The sequence below is a fragment of the Gossypium raimondii genome, chromosome 6, assembly GCF_025698545.1.
Source record: "Gossypium raimondii isolate GPD5lz chromosome 6, ASM2569854v1, whole genome shotgun sequence".
Classification (NCBI taxonomy): domain Eukaryota; kingdom Viridiplantae; phylum Streptophyta; class Magnoliopsida; order Malvales; family Malvaceae; genus Gossypium; species Gossypium raimondii.
In genome coordinates, this window is record NC_068570.1 from 54,319,948 (window position 1) to 54,338,172 (window position 18,225).

General features: G+C 32.3%; 2 protein-coding genes across 5 annotated transcripts; both read left to right on the forward strand.

The window, feature by feature from the left end:
- Positions 1–2,153: 2,153 nt before the first annotated feature.
- Positions 2,154–7,239, forward strand: LOC105774573 (peroxisomal nicotinamide adenine dinucleotide carrier). 4 transcript variants are annotated; one of them, XM_012597111.2, is made up of 12 exons: positions 2,154–2,299; positions 2,401–2,492; positions 2,574–2,651; positions 2,974–3,048; positions 3,782–3,912; positions 4,099–4,153; positions 4,518–4,628; positions 5,267–5,335; positions 5,403–5,510; positions 5,861–5,929; positions 6,613–6,667; positions 6,864–7,239. In XM_012597111.2, exons 2-12 carry the CDS (start codon positions 2,412–2,414, stop codon positions 7,055–7,057), a joined length of 1,026 nt encoding a protein of 341 aa, XP_012452565.1. In that variant the 5' UTR covers positions 2,154–2,299; positions 2,401–2,411; the 3' UTR covers positions 7,058–7,239. The 4 variants fall into 4 exon arrangements, with proteins under 4 accessions (XP_012452565.1, XP_052488279.1, XP_052488277.1 ...); XM_052632319.1 differs by adding an exon at positions 3,668–3,701 and having other exon boundaries at positions 2,166–2,492; positions 2,974–3,031; positions 3,814–3,912; XM_052632320.1 differs by lacking the exon at positions 2,154–2,299 and adding an exon at positions 3,668–3,701 and having other exon boundaries at positions 2,422–2,492; positions 3,814–3,912.
- A 4,345-nt stretch (positions 7,240–11,584) lies between these two features.
- LOC105773115 (uncharacterized) lies at positions 11,585–16,604 on the forward strand. Its single transcript, XM_012594787.2, has 4 exons — positions 11,585–12,212; positions 12,372–12,487; positions 14,473–14,716; positions 15,073–16,604. The coding sequence occupies exons 1-4, from the start codon at positions 11,838–11,840 to the stop codon at positions 16,411–16,413; spliced, it is 2,076 nt and encodes a 691-aa protein (XP_012450241.1). The 5' UTR covers positions 11,585–11,837; the 3' UTR covers positions 16,414–16,604.
- The last annotated feature ends 1,621 nt before the right edge of the window (positions 16,605–18,225 follow it).

Sequence of the window (18,225 nt, forward strand, 5' to 3'; positions counted from 1 at the left end):
ATTATTATTCATGTAAAAACTCATTTTAGGGTTTTATAATCATTGATGTGTTATTACTATTGTCATTATTTGTCATTTAATATTTTTTAATTGATTTGATTGGTACTTGTGATATACATGTTTTATTTTCTATTATTTGATATGTTTTGATTTGTGCTTTTATTTGGGTTTCCTTTTACTTAAATTCTTTTTTATTTAGTTTAGACTTTAAATTCATTTTAGGTTTCTTAATTTTGTAGGTTAAATTTTAGAATCTTAATTTAGAATTTCAAATTAGCTTTTAATTAGATATTAGCCTTTTATATTAGAAATTAGATTTGCTTCTAAGATCTTAATTTAGAGTTTTAAGTTAGGTTTTCTAATTTATATTGTTGGTTTATATATATTGTTAAATTGTATGATTTCATTAGAATTTTTGGATTGAGATATTAAATTAGAATATTAGGAATTTTGTACTTAATTTAAATTGTAATATTTTCATTTCATATTTTTATTAGGTATTTTAAATTAGATTTTAGAATTTATATATTAATTAGTTTTAGGATTTTATTTTAAATTAGTTTTTAAGATTGCTTTTCTTTTCATTTAGTTAGACTTATTTTATTTAGGTGTCACGGGGGTGTTATAATCTTTCCTACGCATAATTGTACTCTCGAACCTAAAAATTGGTGACAATACCAATTCTTAGATTTTAAGATTTTTCTTAAGATTAGTCCTCAAACTTTAGACAATAGGTGGCTAACCGACCTAACTCTAATTGGTTAGTGACGACCCTACTATGATTTAATTTGTAGCATTTTGCTTCATGTCCCCTCGGGTGGACGTTATGACATTATTAAGGCTTCCTTTGAATTTGTGTTTAGCCTCAATGCAGTGAGACTAATATCGAAAATTGTACAATCACAGCACAATATTGCCTTTGCATGACAAGCTTTCATTGCGGTGGAAGAGGTGTAATCACACCACACCCTAAAAATCTCACTGGTTTATTTTTGCCTAGCTAAAATTTTAAGCTGCGTTTGTAGCATATATATTTTTTTGTCCTTCTTAATAAATCCCATAAAACAACTTAAAATAGACCAAAGAAATCATAATAAAATTTATAATATAAAAGTAAATAATTATAAGTAGTTAAATATAAATCTAAAATAAAATATATAGTAATATTAAATTGAACAATTATAGCTAAATACATAATTAGCTTTGAAATATTAAATAAAATAATAAATATTTGATTTCTTTCTCAAATTTTAATTACTTTTTAATTAAATTATTATTAGACATAAATCTACTTGTAATAATTTTAGTTATTTATTAAATTTGTAAATGTTAATTAATTTATATATATATATTTTTATATATCAGGTTTAATCTAATATCTCGATAGTCATTTTTTATTCTCATCTTACTGTTTACAGTTGCGTTTGAATTCCACACACCCCACCGTTGTTTCTGATCTCACTACTTCAGTATCTAATCTCTTTGCTACAGTAATTAATTTCACAGCCATAGTTGATTTTAACCTCACCGAAAGTAAATATACCGCCAATCCAAACTAAGCCTAATACAAATTGTCTTCCTACTTTACGATTCAACTATGTATTGCAACTTGGTATTAATTAAAAGTTAAGTAATTAATGAGTCGATGTTTACTTATATTTTATTTTACGTGCAGAAACCGTCAAAGACATCTACAAAGTATATTACCGTGAATAATAAAATTTCATTTAAATTAATTTATTCAAAAAAAATTACAAATATAAATAATAAAAAAGAGACTAGATTTCAAGAGTGGAAAACTTTAGGGAAGATGAAAATATGGTCGTAAATTTGCGTTCCCATAATACAGGCAGAGATGACAGGAGGCAAAAAATGTTTTGTTGGCATCACCCCGACCAACTATTGTAACTTGTCAAACAAATTTGCATGAAAAGCTTCAGGGGCGATGAAACTATTGTGTTGAATTTTCCTTCCCCCAATAACAGCGAATTTAAGGAGGGACGACATGAGGAAATGGTTCCATTGGTGTTGCCATGAGTCAAAGCTCAACCGGCTGTTGTAACTTCTCATACAAAATTTGTGCTTTTTAAGTGTTTAAAAATTATAATTATAATTATTATTTCACCAAAAAAAAAATTATAATTCCATTTCGCATTTCGCATTTCGCATTCTTAAACGGAGCAACCAATGACTCACAAGTAGGGAACTTCAATAGCCAAAGTGAAGGCCATTTCCTTTCCTTTTCCATTCGCTACAGCCAAAGCCTGAGATGCCATTTACTGCGTTCTCTCTCTAAAACGTTAGATAGACCGCTTTGCCATTGCAATCGTTGCCAAACACCGGATTTTCTCGAGAAAATATTGAACTTCTTTTTCTTTTTTAACCTTATATTTTTTTTAGGGATCATAGATATGTCAGACGCATTAATAAATGGATTGGCAGGAGCCGGTGGAGGAATTATAGCTCAACTCATTACGTATCCTCTTCAAACTGTATGGTTTTCTTTTCATTTTCTTCATTTTTTTAAATTTAATTTTTTTAGCTATAATTTAAAAAAAAAAATCGATCTACAGGTAAATACTCGTCAACAAACAGAACGTGATCTCAAGAAAGAGAAACGAAAACTTGGAACCATTGAACAAATGTGCCAGGTTTCTTATCTTTTCTTTTTTGCAATTTTTTTTGGTTAGATGACGGTTTTATTTTATAATTAATGGGAAAACTTTGAAACTTAAAGGAACCTGCTAATGGAATTTAAATTTTGAGTTATTGTTCATGTTAGGTGTTGTTTGGCTGTTGATTTTTCAAACTAGTTTTTAGTAATTTTGTTTAAACTGATGTTGCACCGTTGCATCTCAGCTATTTGTTTATTTTTTTCAATCAAATATGATTTTCTATCTCTTTAACGAGGTAAAATTTAAACAATTGGAATTTATGTCCAATATTGGATTTGTTTGCTTATTTTGTGAATAGGTTGTAAAGCAAGAAGGATGGGAAAGGTTGTATGGAGGATTAACGCCTTCATTAGTAGGTACAACTGCATCTCAGGTGACGACCTTTAAGATTTTTAGCACAACTGTTATTGCTACCATTAAGTTTTAACTGGAGTACTATTGCAACTGGACTAGGGAGTGAGTGTCCAATACATTATGTGTCTTGTTTTTTCTAGTGTTATATATGTGGTAGATCATTGTCGTGTACACATATTAAAATGTGTTAGTAATAGATATTGGACACATTTATTTTAAGGAAAACAAAGAGTCCGTAGAACATAGCTAGTAGTTGTAATGTTTCCAAGTGAAACAATGAAAATTAGGGACATTCAACCCTTGAACTAAAATTAAATAGTCATTCAACCCCCTATTCTCAAACATCTATTTTCATCCAATTGAGCTGTTGATAAGACAAATTTTGGTTAAACGCCATAGTCAATTTTCCATCCAGTTGAGGGCTCAATTAGATGAAAATGGATGTTTGAGGGCATAAATACATGAGATAAATATTTGAGGGTCAACTGCAATAACGATAAGGGTTTGGATGGTTGTTTAATTTTAATTCAAATATCTTGTGATCTCTAAAGAGCTATTTTTGTTACTTTAACTACATTCTTTATAATTGTTTCTTGAACTTGAGTTTCATACTGATCTATCTTTAAAATGGATTGCAGGCTTTTCCCTTGCACCAACTGCTTTCTTCCGTTTGTATGTGATAGTAAAGTTGCCATATTATGTGTTTGTTCTATTTTTTGGATTCATGAATACTTCCTATTTCTATGATACAGGGTGTTTACTATTATTTCTATCAAATATTCAGGAATAAAGCTGAAAGTAAAGCACTTGAACGCCAGAAAAAAGGGATTGGCGATGGATCAGTCGGGATGCTTTCATCACTTATTGTAGCTGCTTTATCGGGGTAATCTAGTTTTTATTTTTAATTTTAACTCAAATCTGATTGCATGTGGTTGTTGCATTAGCTTTTTAAAAGTTCTATAAATTATAAAGAAACTACACTAATTTCTTTCAAATAATATCCATAATTGCAGTAATAGTTCTCTTTATATATTATCTAATTACATGATTATATCCTTTCTCCATGCAGGTGTGTAAATGTGCTGTTGACGAACCCCATTTGGGTTGTTGTGACACGCATGCAGGTAAAGGGCATTTCAAAAAAAGCTTTTTATTTTCTGTAAAACATAAAAAGCACAAACTTTAATGTAAATATATTTATTGTTGAATATCCATACAATAAGGGTGGTGCTTTGGATCTAAGTCAATGGCTATAATTCTCCATTATCCCGATACCTTGGCTAAAATATTGCCTTGAGAAAATACAAGAAATTAATGTGGTCTCTTGGGTATAATTATGAGTTCTCGATTAGTATGCCTAACTTTGTTTTAGATCACACAATGATTTGTACTACTTAATGTTTTGAGTTGTACACTTGAATTTGAAGGCATCCACTTTCAGTTTACATACTTGCTCATATTTAAACTAAAAAAATTATTGTGTTGCAGACTCACACAAATATTTTGAGGAAAGATCACTCTAATAGATTGGCAACTCCTGCTCTGGAGGAAACAGTTCTTTCTGCCATTGAGCCTTTTTCTTATAGCACTGGTCATGCGGTATGCACGACCACTTGGTCTATAAAGTTCTTTTATGTTAGCTCACTTATAACATTGAAGCTCATTCAAGTTTTCTCCAGAAATAGTAGAATATTGTTGTTTTAAACTCTATACAATAATAGAAATGCAAAATATTATATATATATATATATATTAAAGCATTATCCACATCTCTGATATTTGCTAAATGATGATTCTTGTTTCGAGTGGTGGAAAGGCCATATGGAAAGGGTCGATGGGAGGATTGATGATAGATGAGCACTAATAAATGATGAAGAAATGAATGGATGTTATAGGTAGAAGTAGAAGTATTTAGAAATATTATATATCTAATATAGCAATTGTAGTTAAGAACTTAGATATGGAGAACAAATCGGTGAAGGAATTTGAATGCTGAATTGATGCTTGAATCTAATGTGCATGAAGTTGGGATGAGGTCAAAATAGCAGTTTTCATATTATATCGTAGGTACGTTCTTATTGTCTGGATGTTGAGCTTGATTTTATCATGTTTTCCTCATAAACAATCGTAAATATCTCAAAGATTTGGATTAATTACTTTGAAATTTGGTTTCTTTGTAATGTCAACCAAAATGCACAACATTTGGTTACATTCTTTTGCATATGAAATACTTGCAGATTCAAGAAGTCTATGATGAAGCTGGATTTTGGGGATTCTGGAAAGGTGTATTCCCAACATTGATCATGGTATGTGAGAAGTGGCTGTTACACTCGCTAAGAGAGTTTCACTTATCGATCCTGTTGTTTCGCACAGGTGAGCAATCCGGCTATGCAATTTATGTTGTATGAAACGATGCTGAAGAAGCTGAAGAAACAACGATCTCTTAGTAAACCAGACAACAATGGAGTAACTGCATTAGAGGTTGGCTCTGATTTCATCTTGGAACATGAATTTGACAATTTGAATTTGGATTTAATTTGCTATATTGATTGTGAGAAAGATATGCACATGTTATGTATTATTTTAAATTCAATATGATTATATAGTTTAAAAGTATAAAAACACGAATTTCAAATTCACTACTAAATAAACATATTTTGAATTGATTAATAATATCATAAATTTTACATTTATATTTCTTCTATCTCACAACTTAAACTAGTTTTAAAATCCAAATCCATATTTAGGTTTCGAATCGCTACCTTTGTGTTCCTTGCAGATCTCATTTCTTCTATGTTTTAATCTTTGAATTAGTTGTCTAATTATGCTAGATATTTCTTCTTGGAGCTTTGGCCAAACTAGGAGCTACTGTTGTGACCTACCCTCTTAACGTAGTAAAGGTATGATTATCTGACCTACGTTATTTCCACTCTTCATTTCTCTTGAAGTCCTCGTTTTTACTCTTATGTTTGACACAATTTCATACATGAGGTATGGGGTACGACTCTTGAACTCTATAAATACATGTAAAAACTTAGGAAAAAAAATTAAATATGCCCGTGTTGAGCACTTGGACTGAGCAAGGAAAATCGAAAATCGAAAATCGACCCAAATCAAGGTGTTTGTATGGTTTATGAATGCAAGTTAAAAAACCGCAATTGCCCGAAACCAAACTGAATTCTATCTTTTATTTAATTTATAATTAATTCTTTATAGTTAATTTTAATTATTTATGATATAAAAAATTATATTAAAAATAGTAAAAATAACTTGAAAGTTCTTCCTGCATTATTGTTTTTTTAGAAATATTTATGAAAAAAACCTTTAAAATTTTGTCAAGTAATATTCAAAAGTCATAAAACAAAGTTCATTTTATCAAAAGAAGTCTAAAAATTCAAAACCAAAAATTAATATATAAAAAAAAACCGTATTATGATGGGCAGTTCAAAAAATCTGACCGAATCAAATCGATATCATCCCCATTGGGCACAAACTCGTATTTGTCTTGATAAGCAAATAGCTTATAACCTTTCTATATCAGCTTGAAAATGTGTCGATGTGCAATTCTTTGTTGTCTTTATAGGCAAGACTTCAAGCAAAACAAGTTGCAACTGGGGATAGAAGGCATCAATACAAAGGTTTGTAACATCATGTTGAAGTTTGCATTTCATTAATGTTTCGACGGTTTAAGTATCTAAAGTAGTCCGTACTATAGAATTGAGTAACTAAACTTCATGCGTTTGATATTGATGCAAACAAGTTTATTTACCAAAAGACATTATGTTGTTAGATTTGTTTGCTCAACAATTAAAAACATGCCATTCTTACATATAGGGACTATGGATGCTATTCTAAAGATGATCCGCTACGAAGGCTTCTATGGATTTTACAAAGGTATGAGCACAAAAATCGTACAAAGTGTTCTTGCAGCTGCCGTACTGTTCATGATCAAAGAAGAACTTGTCAAAGGTGCTCGATTGTTGCTTGTTAAGGACGGCATACACACCGTGAAATCAAAGCTTCCTTGACTCGAAAACTCCCTTGCCCTTCGCTCTGCTCCACTCCACTCCACTCCGCCTCTGATCTCTTTCCATTACAACACTAGTAAGTTGTTGCTCAAAACATTCAAACTTGGATTGTACCATATATTATACCTTTCAATAAAAGAAAGATTACTTGTTGAAATAAAATCTATTTACGATTCAATTTATCATGTTTTTGTTATGTATTCAAATGTATCAAGTCTAATATGGCTTAAAGATTCCAATTTTAATAATTAGGGATAGCAATGAAATGCAGTGTTGTGGTGGTTTAGTCCAGTTTCATTTACTACATTAACCCTAATGATACTGTACTAAATGGGCATATATATGTGCTGTATTTTGATATATTTTTGGGAATGATGTTACTGGTTTTGGTGTTTATTGTTTATTTTTTATGTAGATGCCGTAAGTTTACAAATATAAAAAAAATAAGTGAAATATGGAGGGCAAATTACACATAAAAGCCCTATTTTTTTAAAATTTATTGAAATGGGCCCGATATTTTATTATTTACCGGAATGCGCCATTTTTCTCGAAATCGCGTCCAAGTCAACGCGATGTCAGGGGACGTGTCAGCAAATCGTGCTTACGTGGATGCGATTTGCGCCGCACGTGAACAGTACCCACCGGTCAAAAAATTGACCGTTTATGTTTTTTAGCTTGGAAAACTTTGAAAGGCCATAACTTTTAGCTCGGTTGTCCGATTGAGACGATTTTTTTTATTTCGAATAACTTTTTGAGATCTATGCGCTGACAAATGGCCGAAGGTGGTTTGCCGTAGTTTTCGTCGAAAAATATCCTTTTTTACCTCTAAATTTTGATTTTTTCGGTTTAAAATTAAATTTTGAAACATTCAAATCATTATTTTCCTTATTTATTTGAAGTAAACACCGGATTTTTTTTACAGAATTTTTGTATTAGTTTTCCTGATTTGACACGTGTATGGAATATGTCCGATAAATCGTTAGAACGTAAGTAATATAATTAAGATAATAACAGATTTTTATAATATGTCAATTAATTAGTTTAGCTTAGTTGGTTAAGATGCTTGCTTTTTTCCCTTAGTACATTGGTTCAAATCTTGTTGGTAATAATTTTGAATCTTTTTGTACTTGTTGCATTTATTTTTTAATCAATTAACTCTTCAATATTACATTAATATATATTATTAGTACAATAGTATAGACGGATTGACAATTTGAGCTACAATATTATGAATATTAACTACAATACATAATTTGAGCTACATATTACAGTAATACATATTGGGGCAAAATACCAAAAAAAGCCCTATTTTTTAAAAATTTACCAAAATGGGCCCGGTATTTTATTATTTACCAGAATGGGCTATTTTCTCCGAAATCGCATCCACGTCAGCGCGATGTGTCAGCAAATCGCGTCCTCGTAGGAGCGATTTCTATCCACGTAAGTAAAGCGCTCTGACGTGGACGCGATTTCGGGGAAAATGGCACATTCCAATAAATAATAAAATACCGGGCCTATTTCGATAAATTTTAAAAAAATAGGGCTTTTTTGGTATTTTGCCCAAATATGAAGTCACATAGAAATTTGAGTACGAAAGTAGTAATTTGTCGTACAGGACAGACTTTTTAAATCTTAGGAATTTTATTTTCATTATTTTTATTTAAATATTATTTGTAAATATATTCTTTAAGAGTTTAATTAGGATTAAGTTTTATATTTTATATTTTATTTAGATAAACTTTTAAGAATTTGGGTGGGAGTAGAATATTAAATATTAATTTCAGCTTAAAACTGAAAATTAGAATGGTAGCTCTTTTTTATTACTTTTTATTTGGCTTTTGCGCCACTCTGTTGCTGTTCTTTTGTTTTATTAAATTTTATTTTTATTATTTATTTTTTGTTAATTATTATGATTAAGTAAATTATATTTTAGCTAAAGTTGGATTAAATTTTGGTGTTTGAGATGTGTGATTTGAAATCATATTTAACTTTTTTTTTGTTTGTGCATTCACTTTTTCTCTAGTTCAAGAGATAGATAGAATTGTCTCATAGTATTCCTTTTAGTGTCGTTTCAAGAAAGATCCCTTGTACGGTGTTGGGAAAGTTGGCGTGGTTCGATTAAGAGTGCAGTTCGATGATGCCATAGGATTAAGTGGTCTAATTTAAAATATTTGCACAGTTGAGATTGTTAATTAAAATCGGGTTCTTCTAGTTCACAAAGCTGTCAACAGATTAAAGCGTGAAAGTGTTTTTCAAGGTTATTCATTTGGTAAGGGTTAATCGTTAAGTAGTTCCTGCGGTTAAGTTATGATTAAGAATTTGTGGTTGAGGCGTTCTCGATCACTATAACTGGCTTACTAGTGAGCAAGAAGACACCTATAGTTCATAATCAATTCTGGAATCGAGATCGATGTCGTATTCGAGGCTGGAACATTCATCAATTGGATTTATTTTATTTTATTTCGAATTCAAATTTTATTTATTGTTTTACTGTTCTTAGATTTTTTATTTATTTAATTCTGTATTACTTTAATCTCTTTTTATTTATTTAATGCACCACTATAAGAATCATGGATACGAAATTGTCTACGAAGTGCCTTGATTGTGAGAAATTCAAACACTCTCAGACCAATCCCTATGGGATTGATCTTGCTCCTTACATTACGAATTTTATATTATGTTTTCAGGCGTAAGATTAATTTTTGGTGGATACGAGACCTATCACTTAACTTCAACTTTTATCTCTTAATTTTCGTATTATTTTAATTCCTAAAAGAATAAATCCATATTGTAAAGTCTTATAAATATTTACAAATTTTAATTAAAATGTGTAAAAAATAGTCAAAAAATTTATTATTGCATTAACTTATTTTTAGTATATTATAGAATTTTAGGTTAGTTGTTAGAATGTATGGAAGAATTTGAAAATTTATAAATTGTTTCAAAAATAGGATGTGGAACAGATTAAATGCCATGAAAATCCGAAATTTTCCTATTTAACCAGGAGAGCTCACGTGCTAATCCATTTATTTAGCAATTTGACTTTTTTTTTATCAATCAAAACTTTCAATGTAACAATTAATAGATTTTCTTGTCGCAGCTATTCTAAAACATCAAAATATTTTATATCTATATACTACATAAAATTAGAGTTGTTCATGAGTCGATAAAGGCGAAGCCAGAAAACTTTTTGAGGAGGGCCGGAATTAAGTTGTATATTTCTGCTATAACAAAAGTGAAATTTTAGTATTTTAATTGCCTATATCTTTATAATTTTTAAATGATTAAATCAATTTTTTTCTTATTTTTTAAGGGTCCAAAGTGTAATTTTACCATATACTAATTTAAAATTTTTAAAATTATAGAAAGATTGAAGGTGAAGATTTCCATTTTAGGGGGGGCGGGCCCCCTGCCAACCCCCCTTGGCTTCGTCTTTGTGGGTCATGTTACTCGCTCAGGCCTAAAGATCCACTCGAAATTTGAGAGGGTTTGAACAAAAAAATTAAGCTCATTTAAAATATGGGTCGGGCTTGGGCTTGAACATTCAAGGCCCAAGCCTGGCCTGACCCGACCCGTTTTAAGTTTATAATATTTTATATTATGTTATTTTATATATTATGTAATTTAGAACACATTATAAAAATAAACATATACTAAATATATAATACTATTATAATGTGAACATTAAAATAATGTTAAGATGATTATATAAAAAATTTCAATAAATAAAAAATATACAAAGTTATTAAATATTAAAATAATATAATATAAATACTTTTTTTTAAAAAAATTTAAAAAATAATATGGACAGGTCTAAAATGGGCCTAGGTTAATCTTTTGCAAATATGGGCAAAATTCGGCAAAATTTTAGACCCAAATTTCGGGTCGAACCAAACTTGAACAAACATAAAATATGTTAATATCAACCCGATCTACCCATGAACACCTCTATTATAAAACCAACTCCAAAAGGTGTCATAAAAGTAAAAAATGGTATGAGCGATATATTAATATGTCAGAATTCATATATCTATATAATATTATTTATCTAATATAAAAATAAATTTATTTATTTATTTAAATATGTATGATTAAATCTAAATTAAAATTTCAAGTATAGATTTAAATCAAAATTAGAGTTTTACATATATAATTACATTAAATTAAATTATTACGTATTAAATTAAAATTGATATATAATTTTGAAATTTATACTTATTAAAAAAATTAAATGGCAAGTAAATCAAAGTTAAATAAGTGATTAAGTTGTCATCGCCCTATCTGACGTGGCATTTCTTTTCTGGTGGGATCCACACAACTAAGAAATACTATATAAAAAGCGGACGTGGAATTTTTAACAAATAAAATAAGTGAAAAAGTAATAACCAATCAACCAAAGCACGGAACTCAAACCGAATAACAATTAACCGAATTCTATAAAACACCTTGACGTCCGCCTGTATTTTTCATTTTTTTTTCTTCTTTATATATACCCTTTCCAGGTTAAATTTTGTTTTTCTTATCTTCATTTGTTTTTTCCTTTAAATTTTGGTGAAGGAGATATTTTTTCTCTCTCTAATAATTTCCCTCCTCTCTCTCTCTAAAACGACGCCTCTCTGGAAGTACGCCAATCGATCTCCTCGATCTTCTCGCTTTTAATTCTAAAATAATTTGAAAATTTTAACGAATCACGAAATTAGATTCCCTCATAAATCCAATAATTTGTCAATTCGAAATTTTTTAAGGTTCCATTTTTTAAAATTTGTGTTTGAAATCATTGATGGCTAGTTCTGGGAACCGAGAATTTGTTGATGATCATGTGGATCAAAACGGCGACGAATCGATCGATTCATCATCGGACGGCGTTATCGAGACCTCCTCTAGCGGTGGATCTGGAGCAGCTTCGAGACAAAACAGTGAGACAATGAATGAAATCGGACTCACGGAAAGATTAACCGACATATTTGTTGATGAAAACGACGGAGATTTGTTGCTTCAACAAAGCAATCGAGAAGATAGGGTTCTTCAATGGTTGCAAGCTTTAGATATGCAATTAATCGGCGCTTGTCGAAACGATGAGAGATTAAAGCCTTTGTTGAAAGTCAACGTCTCAAACGGCGTCGCCGAGGATAGATTGTTAGCTCATTTGAGTCAGGTATCTTTGATAACTTGGAATTTCAATTGATACAATTGTTTCATTTTCTTTTTAAATCGAATTTCTTCTGAACTTATTATAAATGTTTTATTTTTTTATATCGGAGTCTTAATTTGTCTATTTTATGTGTGTAAATTTTTTTTTTGATGAAATTTGCAGCACTTTGAGCCATCGGAAGTTGGTATGCTGGCGAGGTGTTTTTGCATACCTTTGGTTTCAGTTCGAGTGGGGAAGATTAACAAACAAGGAACTCATTTTCACCCTTGTGCTATAAGGTAATTGAATTCTTATTGATATGAGGTCTCTAATTTATCATAGATTCATCTGCCCTGGATCTATCATTCATGTTCATTAGCGGTGTAATTAATCTCTAAAAACTTACCATTTTGGTTTTCTTTTCTTTTCTTATTAAATTTGGAATTATCAAATTAGGTAAGTGGTGACTGGTTTGGAATATTAGAGACCACTTGATAGAGGAATGCGCCACTTATAGATATAGTTACAATCAGAAGTGAACCTTTTTTCTGTTAGATCCATTGATCCATTCACATTCATTACCAGTGTCATTAATGGCCTTCTTGGCTTCCTTTTTATTTGGTCTTTCGTACACTTTTAATTTCATATAGTGTTTTTGGCAGCTTACATTGTCTGGTACGACTCTTAAAAATTTCCCCGTAGTCAAGGTTTGGGAATTAAGATGATATTAATTGATTGTATTATGTTATATGGTGATGATTTCAACATCCCATACAAGCAGCTCGTTTAAAAATAAACAGGAATTTAGAAAATTTCTGGTCTTTCACAGTATGTCTCATATGTTTACTACCATGCATTTTCATATGATTATATGTGCTAGCATTTGGAAGTGACTTGTTTTTAGTGCTGACTTTTTGTTTGATCTTTGGACTTGATCATATTTCTGGTGTATAATTGTGCTCTTTATATCTTAGTTTATTACTTAATTGTGTTGTGTGTTCTTCAATTATTTACATTTTGATGCATAAGCCTAGGTAGTCTTATTGTTTTATCATATTATTGGCATTGTGTTAAATACATACTGGTTTGATTTTCGTGATTTTCTGGATTGTTGCATTGCTTCTGGTGGTCAAAGCATAGTTTTGCATAACTGTTGACTGTTAAAAAGATCTTATATCTGGATCCTTGCTCTACATTATAAGTTTTCTCAATAGCGCTTTCGTTTGGCAACTTTTTTAATTGATTTCCTCTGTTGGAAACTTTCCCTTAGTGCCAGGTTTACCCTAGAATATGATTTGACTGAAAGGTGTATTTAGTGGTTAATAGAGTGTAGAAAATTTTGGGTTCTATTTTAGTTTGTTGTTGGCCATCATGTTCATGCTTCCAAATAAATATGTCTTTTGACTTGTAGGTAAAGTGGGCGTATTCTATAATGATCTCTGAATTGTGAGGAAGTAAAGGTAGTTTCATCTCCTATATTATATAGTTTGCTGTTGTTGCTGCTGTTCTGTGGATATATATAGGTTTGAAATTTAATAGATCAATTATAAGTAGGATTGAGTGCTAATTTTATTGTGTGAGTTGTAGTTATGATTCTTTGTCTGTGTCAACCGTCAATTGTCAGTTTTGCTGTAAATTTTGTAGAATCTGATGTGTATATTTTCCTTGTTATTTTCTATTATATCGTGGTTACTCTTTTACTATACAATGCCTCGTCCTTGTGGTTTATGATTTTGTCTTTAGTCATTAATAACCATTTCTGGAAGGTTATTTATGATAATAGATTGTAGCTGTTCAATTTGTCTATGTTTATGTAAAAAGAGGGGTGTAAGGCATGTCACAGGATATAAAACAGATTGTTTTAGATTACATAAAATGATATTATTGGAAAATACATGAAATGTAAAGACTGGCCTGTAGGTTTTTCTTGTTTTTAGAGGATTCTTGGAAGGTCTATCCCACACCTATGCCCAAACATATGGGTACTTTAGGCAAAAGGAAGAATTGAAGAAACATGTCAGTCCTTGCCAAAACCACTGTATTCCTAAAAAAATAACTTATTTGGTTAACTGCCTGAGATCTTATCTACATTTAGTTTTTCCATTAGAGGCTTCTTTTTGGATGATATAAATGGCTGAATCTTACAGCTTGCTGCATGCAAGGTGTTATGTAATAGACTTGTTACTTATGCTTATAACTTGATCTTACAGTTTCTGTTTTGAATTATAATTGCCAATTTTTACTTTGTCTAAAGTGCCTCCTGAAACCTTTTGAACTGATGCAGGGGAAATTTGATTCTTATGCTCTTGCCTACATCGGATTTGCGCCTTTCATTTGTTGGGGATGATGGTCAAACCGAGAGACTTTTCACTTTGAGTGACAAACCTCAATGTGCTGCTGTTTCCATTGATGAGATCCCAGCAGACAATTCTGGACGATCTTTCCTCGTGAAGATCCCAGATGGTGAAGTTTTTTACTATTGGTGCTCGGAGAAGTCAAAGCTCCTTGGGATTGAATTACTCTCAAAGGTATTAGTACTGTTCTCATCAGTAATTTCCTTATGCATGTACAAGACTGTGTTTCTCATACTCTTCATTTTTCGTGGCATACCTGTTTTGACACATATCCAGATATGAGCATGGAGATATGGCTCTCCTAAGATAAATGCTTGAAATTGAATATACTCATGTAAGATGTATATTGCATCCAACAGTCGTAATTAAGTTTGGAGTAACATAGTGTATAGATGTGCATACCTACAAAAAAATTATATTTACATCGATTTAGTGTTACATAGGCAATTAATTGAACTCTTTTAAACCCTCACTAACAGATTTTGTTTGTCAAGTGATTGTAATCTAATATTATGTTCTTTCCATGATAGGTGAAGGACTTGATCAAAAGAAAACCATCAATTGCTGAATTAACTGGAATCAGCGAATCACGACTAGGCTGCTTTGCAACTCAGCTTCGAGCATATCTTTTTGGATCCACAGTGAGTAATACACAAGCAAGTTATTCAGGTCCACCATCACCCAATTCTGTGCTTGACACTATCGATGTGCACAACGGACAAACTTCTTCAACATCAAAATCCTTGCGGTCCAGGCACTCTAGCAGTCAAGTACTCAAGGTGAATGCACTTTATCAAGGTAGCTTAAGTCCAAGATCAAGTTCTTTCAAAGAGGGCTTGACCCGAAACTTGTCTTCTCTAAGGAGCAACACAAGGGATAAGGTACGACGGCGTGGAGATAACCATCTCTCTGAAGCTGAGAGCCTTACAATTGCTTCACCTGTTTCAAAAGTTTCCTCTGATGGCAACCAAGCTGAAACCAATAAGCTTCCGGATGTCAAGAGCTGTCCATTCACTCCAAATTTCCTTGAATCACTTGGAAAACTTTCTTTACCACCAACACTAAGCTCCGTATCTCAACCTTCTTTAGTATCGCCTGTCTTTTCTCCTTATTATTGTTGGTGCCCCCCAGGATCATCTACTCTACAACACTCGGCTGCTTCTGAGCTTCCATCGTCGTCAATTGAATCTCTTAAGCTTCCACCACTTTCTTCAATATTGCCAATGAATAGTGCTTCCAGCTTGTTGAAACCGTCGCCACCACTCAATCTGGCTGATGTCCCTTCACTGGATTTTCCAGCTTTCCTCCCAGAACCATTGGTCCGATTGCCAATGGCAAGTTCGCAACAAATTCCAACTTTCACACCTTTGATTTGTGATTCCATTGTTCATATTCCAGTCATTGATGTTTGCTCTTCAGGACAAGGTTACTTGGTTAGTGCCGGTCCCACCCTTTCAACAGCAATTCCTCCATTGCATCCAAACCTTGTGAACACCGAAACCATGGTTGAAAAGGGTGCTAGAGAAACACTTAGGCTGCTCATCAGTGGCTCAACACAGAGTAATCCTCCATTGATTGATGTATTGCCAGCAGTTCTAACCAATGCTGATGAGAAAAAAGGTATCTTTGTTGCCGGAAGCCGGGGTCTATACAGTGGAACCAGAGATGTTAGTGCCATTGCCGCCGTTAGTCTGGTTACACTTACTTCCAGCTCCGTGGTAGATAGTATTATAAAACAATGTAGTAGCAGTAGCAACAGTCATGATGATCCTGATACGAAGAAGCTGATGGGATCTAGCGGCTCGGATGAATCATGTTTGAGCAGTAATGGTGCTAAACTTTCAGGCTCGAGAGAAGAAAAAGTTGAGTAAAAAAATTAATGTTTTTCTTTCTTATATTTTTTCTTTGAAAATGAAAAATTGTAGATAAATGCATCTGCAGTTTTGTCATAATTTAATTGTAATTAGAGTCCCAATCTGTTACCCATTTTAGGGATTTGCTATCTTGTAGTATTTTACTATTGTTATTAGTGTGTATGGTTAGTATGTGAATGGGTTTTTCACTTTTTCTGCATTTTCCACCACCGTCCAGATCCCTAGTCTTCATGTCCATCTTTTTGGGAGCACCACTTTGATGCTCTGCTTATTCTTTCCACTTGCAATTGGTCACTCCGATATTTTTATTATTATATTAACAATATAATTCTGTTAGAAAAATTGATCTTGTCATTTTAACTGGAAACTAATCTAATTGGGAAAAAGAACACTTATCTAATCACGCGTCTAATTGGATCATGACACGTCGTATGAATGAACATCTCATCAATATTTCCTACCGTGAAGGCCGCTTATAAATTTGTTTTCCACCATTAGATCTACTCTCTCCTTTCAATCTCTACCGTCCATTTTTCTAGCTTTTCTATCTTCTTCTTCTTGTACCTTGTCTTCTCAACCCGACCCATACCTGACCCCATTTTTAGTACCTACTGGCGGATCCATTTCTTTGTCTTCCACTTTCACGGAAAACAATTTCCAAGTAAACATTTCTTTCAATCCGTTTCTCGTTTTGATTTAAAAAGAGTTCCGGATTTTCTTTTGAAGATCCAATTTGAGTTTTTGGATGAGAGAAACCGGTTTATCCGATGTCGTTTTGGGATTGGTGATGATGTGCGTTGACGACCCGAAAGACCGCGACGCCATTTCCCTCGTATCCGGCGCTGGTACGAGTTTGACGCATTGACACGTAAGCACATATCGATTTCGCTTTGTTCCACGACGAGTCCCGATCGGTTGCTACGGCGGTTCCGGCACTTGGAATCGTTGAAATTGAAAGGAAAGCCTCGGGCGGCAATGTTTAATTTGATACCCGAAGATTGGGGAGGGCACGTGACGCCTTGGGTGAAGGAAATAGCGGAGATTTCAATTGCTTGAAATCCGTGCATTTCAGAAGGATGATTGTTGAAGATTTAGATTTGGAAGTTTTGGCCAAGTCTAGAGGGAGGGGTTTGCAGGCTTTGAAGCTTGATAAATGCTCTGGTTTCTCTACTGATGGTCTCTTGCACGTTGGTCGCTTGTGCCGGTATTATTCTAATTTATTTTTAATTTGATTTGAACTTTTATTGTGTAATTCATCGGTTTTTGTTTCTTTCTGAAATTTGTAAGCTTGATAGTGTTAATTTGAGTCGTTCTAATGGAAATATGGCTTGAATTTAGTGGAATTAAGTATAATTGTTGGTTTAGTCAATTCTAATTACTTAGGTGTTAAACCTCAGTTTAGTTAACTTGAATTATGTTGATTACTTGAGCTAAACTCTAGGGGAAAAAAACATTGGCTTGGTGTTTGTTTCTTGGGAAAATATGTGAGGTTTATGTTTCATGAAACCTGTATTCTTTTGTATCGATAAATGTTCAATTGTTGAAGTTGAGGTGAATCTCTCTCTTCTCCGCCTTTTAAGCAGTCAATTGCTTTGTTATCTTGTAGAAATGAATCTGACTGCAAAGCTATATGAATTATTAAAAACTGATGTATTTTGTGGGGAAGAAATGGCTGTCCTCAATTCTGCATATGTAATTGAATCGGTTTTCATCTTTAAACTTTCGGACAAAGAGACCTAATCGAGTCAAGGAAGGAGCAATGGTCGAAATTTGCTTTTGGTTTTATGCTGCTTGAAGTTGCATATAATA